The following is a 13,530-nucleotide window of genomic DNA, read 5'->3' as shown; positions in this document are numbered from 1 at the left end:
CGGGACCCCCCCACGCTTCCTCTCCCCGCCGCCCGCATTGTTCTTCCCGGGCGGGATGCGGATCCGGCGGGTGCCGTGTTTATTTATTTCTTCCTCCCGTACGCGCATCTCCCGCGGGGGCTGCGGCAGCGCGCCCTCCCTCCTCCCCCTTCCCAAAAAAAAGAGGGAAGAAATCCAAATGGAAAAGAAAAGCCGGGGGAAAAGTTGTGTCCCGCCCTGCCCAGCGCAGCGGGCGCTGGAAGAAACCCTAAATCACCCCCCAGAAAAAAAGCCGAGAAGGGAGAAGCTGCGGGCGGAGCCGCCCGGCGGGGGCGCGCCCGGTGTGCCCGGGGCTGCCGGCGGGGCCGAGCCCGCGCTCGGCGGGGATGCTGCGGGGCCCCGGGAGCCCCCACCCCCGGGACCCCCCACGGCCCCGGGAGCCGCTCCCCGAACGGCCCCGTGACCCCCGGCAGCCGCTCCCCAAATTCTCCCCCGGGACCTGAACCCCAAATTCTCTCCCGGGATCTGCGCCCCAAATCAACCCCATATTCTCTCCCGGGACCTGCACCCCAAATGAACCCTAGCTCCCACCAGAGCCGCATCCCAAAGGAGCCCCATTCCACCGGGAGCCGCTCCCCAAATTCTCTTCTGGGACGTGCACCGCAAATGAACCCCAAATTCTCTCCCGGGATCTGAACCCCACATCAACCCCAACTTCTCCCCCGGGACCTGAGCCCCAAATTCTCTCCTGAGATCTGCATCCTAAATCAACCCCAAATTCTCCCCCAGGACCTGAACCCCAAATTTTGCCCTGGGACCTGCACCCCAAATGAGCCCCAAATTCTCCCCCGGGCCCTGCACCCCACATCAACCCCAGCTCCCACCGGAGCCGCATCCCAAAAGATCCCTGCTCCCCAAACCATCCCCTATTCCACCGGGAGCCGCACCCCAAATCACCCCCCGGGAGTCGCTCCCCAATTCCCCCCCGGTTCCCCGGGAGCTGCACCCCAAATGTCCCCGGGATGTCCCCAGGGAGCCGCTGTGCCCCAGCCATCGCGGGTCCCCGTTGTAGGCGTGTTCCCTGGTCACCTGGCCGGGCTGCAGTTTCAACCTTACACTGCTCTGCTCAAAGGACGATTTGCAATGTCAGGGTGTCAGGGCAGCTTTGCTTCCCGTCACAAATTTGGGCTGCGAGCAGTAATTTTCTAAATATATATATATTATTGTTATTTTTTTGTATTTGCAGGCAAGCAAACCAAAGCTGCTTCTCCTCTGCTGCTGCTCTCGTTTGGGATTTGATTTGCATCATCTCTGAGCCCATTAAAAGAAATAAATAAAAAAAAAAAAAAAGAGGAGAAGAGAGGAAAAAAAAAATAAAAAAAGGGCAAACCAAACCCACACAAAACATGTGCGGAAGGACTTCCACTCCCTGGCTGTGCTATTGAGGATCAGGAAGAGCCTTTGGGGCTGCAGGATCTCGCCAGGCTGATGCTGCTGCTCAAGGATTTGGTGCAGGGAGACAAAACTGCTGCCTCTTCCATCCGCTGATCTCAACATCTGCATTTTCCTGCTGCTGTGCTCCCTCTCACACCCTCTCTCCATGGACTGATTTTTTGATTTTTTTCCCTTTTTGCGGGGGGGGGAGGGAAGGACGAGCAGAAAGCCAAGGCATCGTGCTGAGAGGAGCGAAAATTCCCTTTCTGTCTCGTGTTCTGGTGGATCTCTTTCGAGGTTATTCAGCTTTTTGGAAAAGAAAACATGACGTCGCCAGCAAAATTCAAAAAGGATAAGGAGATCATAGCTGAATATGACACTCAAGTGAAAGGTAAGGAACGGTTTTATTTCCATCCCTTCACTGCAAGCCTGCCTGGCGATTGTAGGAGTTTACAGTGGATGTTTGGGTGGGGAAGAGGGAAATCATTTGCAGATTGCCTGGAATTTGCAGGGTTTTTTTTGGGAATACAAAGCTGGGTCGGGTTTGCAGTGCTGTGTCCGTCCCCATGGGGCAGTTCCTGCTTTGGTGCTGCTGTTTTTAGGGTACCACAGCGAGGGGTTTTTTATGGAATACCCACATTTTTGAGTTCGGGGAGATCCATCTTTTCCTGCCTGCCGTTCCCAGAGACGGCTTTGCATGTGAAATATGAGAGGCAGGGAATTGCTTTTTAATCCTCTGCCTGTCATGGGAATCTTTGAACAATCTGTGCAGTGTCACAGGAGCATATTTCCACTGCTGCTGATGGGGGACTGTGCTCCAGGGTCCCTGGGAAGCTGTTTGTGCTAGAAACTTCCATTATTCAGGATTTTCCTCGGGGTGAGTCCATCATAATTCCCTGCTTTTCCTTGCCGTGCTGGAGTGTAACACCTCGAGGCTGCAGTGTGGGTGTGGGTGTACACACACACACACAGAGTGAAAAATGAATAAATGAATAAAACTCGTGCAGCAGCGTTATTCCCATCAGCACAGGGAATAATATACAGATTTAAACAGTGGGCTTTGCAATGACCATGCAGGTCTCCTGCAGAATTCAGCTGGCCATCATGTGCCCTAGGTTAAAAAAAAAAAAAGGGTGGAATTACCCCCTGAGCTGCTTATTTTTGTGAAGTTTTCGGGATAAGACGTATTTAAAAGGATAATTAGGGCTTGTGCATGGCTTGATACGTCGCTGCTAGGAAGTTCTGAGATTCAGTGATTTATCTAATTGGTTGAAACTTGCTTGGTATGCTCAGAGCATGCAGGAAAGATGGCCTTCGGGCAGGGCTGATTGAGTTAAATCAATGCAATTTGAAAAAAAAAAAAGAAAGCCAGATTTAAATCTGAGTAGGAAACCTAGATTCAAATTGACAATTAAGATATTGTTTTGCAATTAGGTGCTCAGTTATTTTTCCTGCTGGGGAGGAGGGTCTGCTTGTTGGTTGCAAATCATTAAAACATTTTGTCCTACAAGACGTGTCCTACCCTGACCCCAGTGCCCTGCACCTAAAAGCAGTTTGGGTACTTATGTTGAAAAATGCTTATTTGAGCAAATATGGAGCTGTGTTGAGAGTTTATTTTGATTTTTTTTCCCTTTAATATTGAGGTTCTTAAAGTTAGAAATGGAGAAGGGCGTGTTTCTCTTTTACTGGTTTAGTTTCTATTCCTGTTTTCTTGCTGTCTTTGGAACTGGGAATTGCAGTCAGCATCAAATTAGAGGCTTGGAGGCTCTTTCATTATTTACCCCATCAAAATGTGCGTGATGGATGCGAGCTCGCAGTCACAATATTTGGGAATAACACGGAAAGGAGGCTTTAGAATTAGCAAAGCACATCCTCTCACCTCTCAGCTCTTGCATGAATTAGAAATCCTTCCCTTCCTTTTCAGAGAAGAGACCAGGAAAATGGGAAGGAGCCTTCCTTGCTGCTGCCAGAGCTCAGCTCATCTCTGGGGCTGTCGATTGACCTGGAAATGTCCTCCCAAAAGTGGATTGCAGTAGTGGCACATGGATTTTTATTTGTTTTTTGCTTTTTGGCCTTATAAAGCATTGCTGTCTGAGATGCAGGAGGTTAAGGAGGCCGGAAGCGTGTGAAGGGGTCAGGAGGAGCTGGGAGAAGGGGGTTTCCTTCCTGAATTGGGGTGAGGGCAGGGATGCCTTCACCTCGGGATGTTTGTCTCCTCTCCCAGTTTGGCTCTGGGGAAGGAGGTGCTGATCCATCTCCTGCCCCTCCTTGGAGGGAGGTGTAGAGGGACCAGACAGCTCAGAAATGCACAGGACAGTCCTGTAGCAACCCTGTCCTACATCCCCTGGTTTATTTTAGAGCTTTTCCTTTCCTTTTTCCGCCCAGCACTGATTTCAGGAGCAGCTTTGACAATGGGGATCCTTGTCTCCCTGCCTTTAGGTACCAGCTTTGGAGGGAGACTTTGCTCCTTTGAAAACACCGCAAACCTTTGCTTGTTTTGTGCTTTACATCACTCCCCAAAATTTCTCTCATGACAATCCCGCAGATAGCTGAGTGCTGAGCTGGGCACTGCTGTGGTTCCTTAGGGAATCTCTCAGCTCCAATTCCAGGCACGTGCAGCTCTCTCCATCCCAGTGGCAGGATGAGATGGTGCTGAATCCATTGAAACCCACAAGTGTGGTGGTGCTGCCTCCTCACCAAGCACACCAAGGTTCTTACAGAATGATTTTGGCGTCCTGCTCCCTCACTTGTGGGAACAGCATGGGAATGTTAACTCTGAAATGCCTTCCCTGAGCTGGGAAGGGGAGCAGGGGCTGTGGGGGTGAGATGAATCACGTGTTGGCGTGCTACACGAATTGTGAGGTGGCATCTGCTCCTCTGATGAGAAAACTCGGATATTTTTTGCTGGCATTTAGAAACTTACGGCGTTTTTTGTGCTTTGCTCTGCGCTGGGAGCCGTGTTTAGAGGCTTCCTTTAAAACCCTTAATCCACAAACACCTCCTTAAGCACTTTAAATGATTGCTAATGGAATGATGGAGCTTTGTTTAAAAATTTAATAGCCTTAAGTGGTTAATCAGAAACCATTTAAAGAATGGCTTGATTAATAGATCATCAGGAGGCAAAATTTTTGATTTTCTGTTGCTGAATGAGCTCGGTGGTTTTTATTGAAAAAGGGGCAGCAGGGCAAAGGATCACGGAATGGTTTGGGATGGGAAGGATCTTAAAGCTCATCTCATGGGCAGGGACACCTTCCACCATCCCAGGCTGCTCCAAGTGTCCAACCTGGCCTTGGGCACGTCCAGGGATGGGGTGTGGATGAGTGACACCCTGTTCTCCTGTAACGACGAGCTGTAGGTATTTGTTGTCTCCCCACAGCCATTTTTGTGCCTCTTTTGGGTTGGAGCTGGCTCTTCCTGTGGTTTGTGCGTGTGGTGAGATAAACATTTGAATGAAATCAATTTCTGAACTGAAGATTTTTTAACCAAAGTTACCGTGCAGTGATCAGGGGGCGTGGAGGGAACGAGGAGCTCCTTCCTGGTGACCTGTCCACTCTGCTTGTACATCTGTGGAGGTGGCTGGGACCAGGCTGGACACAGCCTTGAGTTCTTGCTCTGACCCTCTGACTGACCACCAGAGGATGTGCTGGATTGCCCAGTGACCCCATGGTCTCCAACATCTGGAGGTTCAGCTCCAAACCCACTCTGCAGAGGGGAATTAACCCACAGAGGTGCCCAGACACGCTGATTTTCCCCAACACCTGCACTGACCTCCAGCCTTCCTCCGTTGGTTCCATGGTTTGTCCTCTCTGCTCTTGGACAGGGACTCCTTGGAGGGCCTTTTCTGAGGAAATTCCAGCAGGAATCCATGTCAAGCAGTCAGAATTCTCCTGCCAGGATGACCCAGGGCCGGCAGGGGAGGGAAGAGCTGCTTTGATACCTCCCCGTGCCATGTGCTCACAAAGCCTGGGAGCCCTGTGAAGCTGCAGAGTGAGATTCCCTCACTCCATATGGAGCCTTTGATATCTCAAGCTCATCCCCTTGTCTGGATTGTCTCTCCCAATTCCTTTGTGCAAGTTGTGGTGAGGCAGAGATAATTAATTTATGCTGTGCAGTGTGTTCCATGTGAGGTTGGGATGCTGCCTCTGTGTGCCCGAGCGAGCACTGTCAGGGTGTTTTTTGGTTTAATATATTAAATTGGACTGTACACTTGCTGAGGAAAGAAAAGCCAGTGATTTATCTCTTAATTCTCCTTTTCTTTCTCCTCATGTCCCACGAGAGCCTTATATTTAATTAGTTTGTATAAAGCTTCAGTAAATAGCTCCATGGTTTGAGCTGCAGAAATTTAATACTGACATTTTTTTACACAGCGAGGCCTCATAAACCACTTCTGTCCTTGAGTGGTTGCTAGCAAAGGTTAAAATGCATCTCTTGCAGATCTTGCAGCCCAGCCCAAAAAGTGCTAAAAATATGACAAATGGATGAGGTAATTTACAGCAGGAGCAAGCAGAGCCCAGAGGTGGCTGCGTGGTTGCTGAGCTGAGTTTGTCTTTGCTAAGGGAAGATTCCTGATAAGAAATCCTGATAAGAAATAAGAAAATAAGGTTCAGGCAACCTCCCAGCTGCCATCACACTCAGGCTACTGAAATGTCTCAAACTTTCCCCTAAACCTCCCCAAAATGGCTGATAAATTTTGGATACGTCCCTTTTCCCTCTCTGTGTTGAACATCTGAGAGTGTGTCTGATCTGATTGTGATTTTTTGCCTTAAATGCTGTGTGGAAATCTCATTTGTATGGTCCATCTTCCTGAGGGATGCTCGGCAGTTTTTAATCCTGGTGAGCTCTCCCAACTGGTCCAGCCCTTCTGGGTGTGAAAGATGGCAAAAGTAGCTGTGATGGGGCCAGCAGCTGTAATGTGTGGGCTGGAAGGGAAGTGTGATGCTTTTGGTGATGAATTGAAGCAAAAATTGGCATTTCTCTCAACGGTTGCAGGGTTTTTTTTACAGAATAGCCTTCAGATTTTTAGATCAATGAGCTGAGCTCACTGTCATTTATTTTACTGCTGAACCCGTGCACTTTGGGAATTTTCAGTGGTGTTGATGTTACACATAAATGTTGATTTCTCTTTTGTGTTCACCACCTGTTCAGGTCACCAGGTTGGTCACTGCCCACTGTGACTGATCCTTGGGTGGGATTCCCAGAGTTTTTAATACACCCTATAAAGAGACTTTTCAACCACTCACCCCGGCGTGGTTGAGTGCAACAATCCTGAATTCTGATATTTTAACTCTGCATGCGTTGGATTAATGTTCCCATTTAAAATGTAAAACTACCTTTTAAGGGGTTTTTGCAGTTAATCAGGGCTCTGTGCCTGTAAGTGATTCCATTTGTTTGCAACAATGACTTGCTCCAAACTCTGGAATTGCTGTGGAATCATCTGGTTTTCTGCAGTTCCTGATAGTGCTAATAATCCCTTGAGTTTTGGAGCTGGATTGGGCCAGCCAAGCAGCCTTGGTGCCAGAAAAGGGGGAAGGGGGCGTTGGGAGACTGCCTTGATCTTCCAGCAATAGTTTGTGTTTTTGTGTCCAACTCCTGCTAATGGATTATTAATGAGGATGGAAAGAGGTGAAGGAATGCAGAGTCTGTCTTCTTTCCTCTCCAGCTCCAAAATCCTTTTTTTTTTTTTTTTTTTTTCAGTTTCATCAGGTGTTGGAAGGCTGGAGAGCAAAGCTGACCAAACCACTCCATCCTCTTAAGTGCTGCAGTTCCCTCCAAAAGCAGGGGGAATTGCCAGTGTAACTCCAGTAGGATTCTATAAAAAGTTTACTGGTAATAGCCAGTTTTCCCTGACTCCCAGCTAAGGGACAGGACGTTTTTCCTCAGCTCTAAATGATTTCCTTTCGTGGTGAAGTTACAAATTAGTATCTTTCCCTTTTCCTGTCAGTTAAAAGGCTCGACTCCTCTTTTATTCTTTTTTTAAATCCTTACTAATTTTTTTTTGGCCATTTTGGGGATTTACTTGGAAGAATCTCTTTGCCTGGTCAACTTTTTTTCAGCTGTCGCTACGAAGAGTGAAAAATCTGAACCTTTGTTGAGATGGAAAGTATGTTCAAACACATGTTCCCTTGAATGGCTTTCGCTGCGCCATGCACAGTTGATATTCATTACTCACAACTTTATTTAGTTCATTTTTTGGTATGACTTTCACAGATTTCATGGTTTCTCTCTGAGAATTCCTGCAACATCACGGGTGTCCTGCTCTTGGAATGCTGTCAGTGCTTTGTAGGCGAGGGAGGCGAATGCAATTATGGGATTTATTGTGGGATAAAAGTGTGGAAGAAAATGGGAAAAAGGGTCTTGACCTTCCAGTAATTCCATCAGTAGAGACCAGTCTCCATTTTTACTTTCTCTTTCCCCTTTTCTTCCCAAATTGCAGCGCTCCAGTAGACAAAACAGGGCCTTCTTTCTGTGAAATCCCTGGGCAGTGGTCATTGAAACTCTTGGTGTGTTTGAAGTCGGAAACCATATGGATGTAATGTGAGGAAGCTCAACTGCTGTTTTTCCAAGAAGATGCTGTAAATGGATTGGAACCATTTAAAACGTTGTAATTTTTTGCCATCAAAGTAACTATTTGCTGTTGTTAAACTGGAAATCTTCTGACCCAGTTGTTTTGCTTTTGAGTTTAGAGTTAATCACAGCTTCTCTGAAGGTGTTGCTAAATGTGCTGCAGAAATTCTTAGGTCTTTAAGGGTTTCCAGCAGTGCTTCACATTGATTTGTGTGAAATGGGCTGAATTAGGCCAGGGGAGCTGCCTTACCCTGTGCCACATGAGCAGCTCCTCCTTTTTGACTCTTGAGAAGGAGCCAAATAACCAGATTAATCTAAACCCAGCGTGGATTTCAATCTCCAGCCCTCAACTGCTGCAGCAGGGCGAGTTGGTTGGTCCTGCTACATCTGATGTTGGCTTTGTTGTTTTTATTTTTATTTTTTTCTTAAATCATAGGACTTTCCAGGAAGAGCTTCTTGGCTTCTTGCAAGTAGGGAAGGATTTTTGGTTTGTTTTTGTACCGCTGTCATTGGATGATGGTTTTCCTGCAGGGAGGAAACCATGGAACGATGCAATTTATAGATGGGGAGTGCTTGCAAATTGAATCTACTTAAAATAACGACAGTTGTTGCCTGGGAAAGAGTCCCTGAGTGTGTCTTGGGCCAGCAGTCCAGTCCCACTGCAGGGCATGCTCAAAGTTTGTGAATTTAGGTGGGAAAACTAGGAAATTCCACGGCATCCTTTTCTTTATGCAGGTTCACACTGGAGCAGGGCTCTTGCTGTCCTACAGCTCTGAGTGTGTGGTTCTAAAACACATTTTATGTGATTCTGCTGCTTCTAGGAAAAAATAAAAATAGGGGATATTCACATATTTCATTAGCACTGTTTGTGGTAAAATATGGGGAATTTTTTGGGATAGGATTATGAATCCAAGAAACTTGCACTCATCCACCAGGTGTAATTCCTCAGTTGTGGGCAGGGCTGTGGCCACCACGGCCAGCTGGTGGCTGCTGGGGTGTGACAATTCTCCTTCTTCCACCCCAGTTCCTCTGGGAAGGGCTGCAGGAGGCTGTCTCAAGTGTTTTCCTGGGAAATGACAGCTGTGAGGAGTGAGCTCCTCCCGAGGCCATGGTGGCACTGTGAATATCCATCCCTGAGTGGAAATGAAGCTTGCTGCAAAGCTGATGCTCTCCCACCTTCCTGGGAAGCCAGAGCAGGATCAAGTGCCTGTAAAGCAGAATCAGGGAATTGTTTGGATGTGCCAAGATGCTGACATCCCTTCTCTCTGGCAAGGCTGCTTTCCTGGCTGGAGCATTGGGCAAATCCACTGTCAAAGTCCTATTTAGCTCCCTATTTATCTATTAATTTATCTATGTATTATTTTGGTTATGGGCAAATGTAAATTCAGATCTGTGACCTATAAAGCAAATTATCAGGGGTGTGTTTGAAATGCATCAAAATCTGAGGACAGAAAAGCACTAATAAGAATATAATTAATAAGAAGCAGCCATTGTTGCTGTGAGGAGGAAAAAAGTCTGAATTTTCCTTCATCTGTGCAGGGGATGAATGAATGAATGACAGTGACAAAGCAGAGTGTGGAGGTGCAGATCCCTGAGCAGGCCCATGGAGGTTTTTCCCCAGTGTTTGATAAGCAGCCACTCAGAAATTTAATAAATGAACATCCCTGTGAAGTGGTTTTGGAAAGGAGCCTGGCTTTGCTTTGGTCTCTTTCATGAATGAAACCCTTCCTAACTTTTCTGTCTTCTCTCCATCTGGTGAAGGAGGAAGAGGCTTCATCCCAGTTACCCCTTTCAAAAACACCAGTAACCCCCAGTACTTGTGCTGCAGGGAGGGCTGGGTGTCCCAGCTCCTCGGGGACGAACCCAGAGCTGCAGAAAGATGCTGAAAAAGGAACAAAAGGCTGTGCCTGTAAAGGACTTTAAAGTGTGCAGCTGGAAAAGGGAGGGGGAAAGGAGGGAGAAATGCAGCGCTACAAAGGTCACAGGATACACTGATGATGTTTGGATGGAAACTCAACTTGCTATGAATGAAATTGTGCTCTTGTGTTTTCCCCCTGGAGCTGAATGTCTAAAAACTCTGGATACTCCTTGTTCTGTTTCTTTTTTTTTTTTTTTTTTTTTATTTTTTCCTTTTCTTTTTTCGGTGCTTGTAAGTTGTGCTGTAGAAATGAAAAAAATAAAAAAAGGAAAAAGGGAGGATGGACAGCACCCACAGACAGGCTGGGAGAGGCTTAAACAGTCTGAGCTCTGCCAGGTTCATCAGAGCTGTGACATTCTTGGGCTCTGGTTATTTGCAAGGCAAAATTTTGTCTGTATTAAATGTGTGAGGTTCCTTAGCAGGGAGCTTGTGTTGGCAAAGATTTCAGCTCTGCTGACCAGTGTTGTTGGATAAACTCAGAACTTGGGCTGAGCACCCCTTGGAGCAGACTTTTGGACCCCTCAAGTGTTGATTTTATTTCCTGTGTGTGTGTGAAGGCTTGTTGTTGGTTGCTAAATTGCCATTTCTCCCTCCTTATGCCATCCAGATTGCTTGTGTTTGCTCTGAGGTTGGTTTGAACTTTTATCAATCCATATGCTGGTGTTACCTTCCATGATATGATTAATTTCTGACTGTAATGATAAATTAATTTACACATAACTGTAAAAGAAGTCCTTTTATTTAGGCCAGTTGCCTAATGCCAAACACATTTATGACCATTGTTTTCATACTTAAGGAATTAATCTTAATTTAGGCTTTATGTCCCCCCAGATTATTTCCCCCATCACAGTGAACTTCATAGAATAAAGCTGTGAAGGGCTCCTTGCATCCATTAATTTCCACTTTTCACACTTTCTCCCTGAAAATCTTGGCTAAAAACACTCCCCACCAAACCTGTCCTTGGAAATTCAGGTGGTGGTTCGGTTTCAGATTTAAATTGGGAAGAAATTCTGGCACTGCCCCCTCTGGAAAATCCCTGCAGGTAGAGCTTTCTTTTATGCCTTGAAAGCAGTGACAGCTTTTGGCAGGAAAGGAAATATTTTGGTTTGGTTTTGTTGGGGCTTTTTGTTTTATTTTGTTCTGGAACTCCAAGCTGTTTTCTGGTAAACACCCTGGAACAGTTGGGCATTCTTGCTGTGATTTATCCATTTGCTGCCTGGCTGCTCCTGACTCCTTGATTTTCTTGTCCTTGCTGAAGTGAGGGGCTCAGAATTGGGCTCAGACTCAAGGCTCCCATCAGAATTTTGGGGAGGAACAAGACAAACCCATATGGGGGTTTGAGAAATTCCACAATATCCAGCGTCCCATATGGAGGAAGGAGAACTGATGTTGTTTTTGTGCTGCTGGAGGTTCCTTGAATTGTGAATTCCACAATAAACACTGGCTGGGAGCTGGAGGAGCAGCTATAATTTTCTCCCAGCTCCCTCACATGGTTTGCAGTGGTTTTAGGATCAGGCTTCATGCAAATGGTTCCCATTGCACCCCACCCTGTCCCAAACCCAGAGCAGCTCCACCAGCTGCTATGGTTGGGATGAAAGTGCTGCTAATTTGCTGTTACCTTTAATTTAAGGATTCTGCAGCTTGGGGAAGGCTCTCTGTAAGAAGTTATTTATTTGTTGACTCTTTAAACACATTTATCAGTCCCAAAAGATCGATGCCTCTCCTTGCCAGGAGGAGGTTGCTTTGAGATCCTGCATGGAAAGGTGTGTGCAGGGGATGGGAAGAGTAAGTATATTTGTATTTATTTATTATTTTTTTTTTAATGAAAGCCATCAGCATCCAGCCAGCCCTGCCTGGGCTGTCTTGTGGGGAAGTTGTGCTGTGTTTGCAGAACGACTTTGAGCCTTTGGCAGCGATAGGGAGAGCAAATGCAGCTCTGAGAAGTACAAGGAAAACAGGTTCCTTTTCCTTCTCACCTCCTTTTTCATTGCTTCTTGTCTGTGCCTCTCTAAAAGCTGATTTTGTCAATAAAGCAAAGACCCCCTGAAGTCTCATTGCTTATGGCAATAACACCAAAACTTGTTGACCATTCACTTTTTTTAGAGCTCATTTCTCTTACAGGGAGTGGGGCTTTTTTTTCAGATGATAGGAAAGCACTTTTGGTTTTGTGTTTTTATCAAAAAGTGTATGAAGTATTTATTTATCTGGGTTTGTTTGAAGTAGCCCAAACACAATGTTCTTTTCAATACGCTAAAGAGCTCTTCAGCTGTATCACAGATTTCTTGAAGTTTATATTTTATTACTGCATCACATTCTAAATTTCCCTCAGCTTCTTATCTCTGCTTAGATTTTGGTCTCCCTTGCCTCTTAGTGTAAATGCGGGAGTTTATACACCGTATATAATAATTATAATTGAGAACTCCTGCATTTTTGATGCCTGAAAAACCCAAGAAACCCAAAAGCCAGGGCTGTCTTTCAGAGAATTCTGATTCTGAAACTTCCTGTAGCACATTTTAAATGTTATTTATCAACTGCCTTAAACTAAATAATCAAATTATTCTATTTGATATTATTTGATTTATTACCAAATACACAACTGCACGTGTATTATAACATGCATGCACTAAAAAACTTTTTTTTTCCTTTAAAATTAAATGCATTTTCATTTGGAAAAGATTATTTATGATCATTGAGAGAGCATCCAGTTGAAACCAGCCTTTGTTTGTGGTGTGCCGGTGTCAGAGCTGTTCTTTGCCTTGGCTGAGGACAGGGATCCTCCTGCCCTTGATCCAGATCTTTTTTTGGGAGTCCGTGTTCCCTGGGTCCCTGAATTGGGGCTTTCAGCACATCTTGCTTAGCCATTGTGTTCCAAGCAGCCTGAAAGTAGGTGAGGAGATTAAATGGTAGTGAATTACTCCAAATGACCTAAATCAAGGTCTCTGGTGAGATTTATGGGATTCAGTTACACATCTTGAAACATGCTGAGAGAACACTGAGCTTTTTTATATCTCGTTTTTTGTCTGGCAGTGCAGCCTGCGTGGCTGGACAGGATGTGCCTCTTCTTTTCAAGAAAATTACTTGGACAGAGGAGATAACTGCACAGTGCTTTTACTTTGTGATTCTTTTTTTTTTTTTCTTTTTTTCCTTTTTGGTTTTTTGGAGGGGACAGAAGGACAAATCCCAGGGTGATGCTGAATGAGGTGTCTGTCCAGCCAAGGGTGCTCCCTGGATCAGCTGGGAACAGAGAGAGGGGGATGCAGCTCATCCCTCAAATAAAACTGAGCTGCAAAGAACAATCAAAAACAACTCCAGGGATGAGTCAGAACTTTGTACAGTCTGGAATCAGATTGTCAGGAAGCTGAAATGTGTCTGCAGTTATCCCTTGCTTTCATTCCTTTCTCCCTTCACTTTTTCCCTCCCTCTGATTCCTGCTGTTTTGGGGATTAAGAAGGAAATAAACACTCCCCTGAAATCTCCCAACACAAACAATCAGGTTTGCTATTTTTAAGTAGTTTTTTGTGATTCTCCCAAAGTTCTTTTTGCTCCACTGGGATTGAGTTTGAATGGCTGTTTTCTTTAAGTTTTATTTTTAGGAGTGGGAGGTTTGTGTGAACTTCAGTGTTGGCAGAGATACT

The 13,530-nt window shown here is 45.8% G+C and overlaps 1 protein-coding gene across 4 annotated transcripts in view; it reads left to right on the top strand.

Annotated features, from left to right (window-relative positions):
- Positions 1 to 13,530, top strand: part of SRGAP2 (SLIT-ROBO Rho GTPase activating protein 2) — a 107,078-nt gene that overhangs the window by 1,477 nt on the left and 92,071 nt on the right. For all 4 annotated transcript variants that reach the window (XM_041460487.1, XM_041460484.1, XM_041460488.1 and 1 more), the window contains exon 2: positions 1,226 to 1,804. In XM_041460487.1, coding sequence (XP_041316421.1) covers positions 1,738 to 1,804 — 67 coding nt within the window. In that variant the 5' untranslated portion in view covers positions 1,226 to 1,737. The remainder of the gene's footprint in view (positions 1 to 1,225; positions 1,805 to 13,530) is intronic.

The sequence above is a fragment of the Pyrgilauda ruficollis genome, unplaced genomic scaffold, assembly GCF_017590135.1.
Source record: "Pyrgilauda ruficollis isolate IOZ18807 unplaced genomic scaffold, ASM1759013v1 scaffold144, whole genome shotgun sequence".
In the NCBI taxonomy this organism is placed as follows: Eukaryota; Metazoa; Chordata; class Aves; order Passeriformes; family Passeridae; genus Pyrgilauda; species Pyrgilauda ruficollis.
This window is presented reverse-complemented; position numbering and strand designations above follow the sequence as displayed.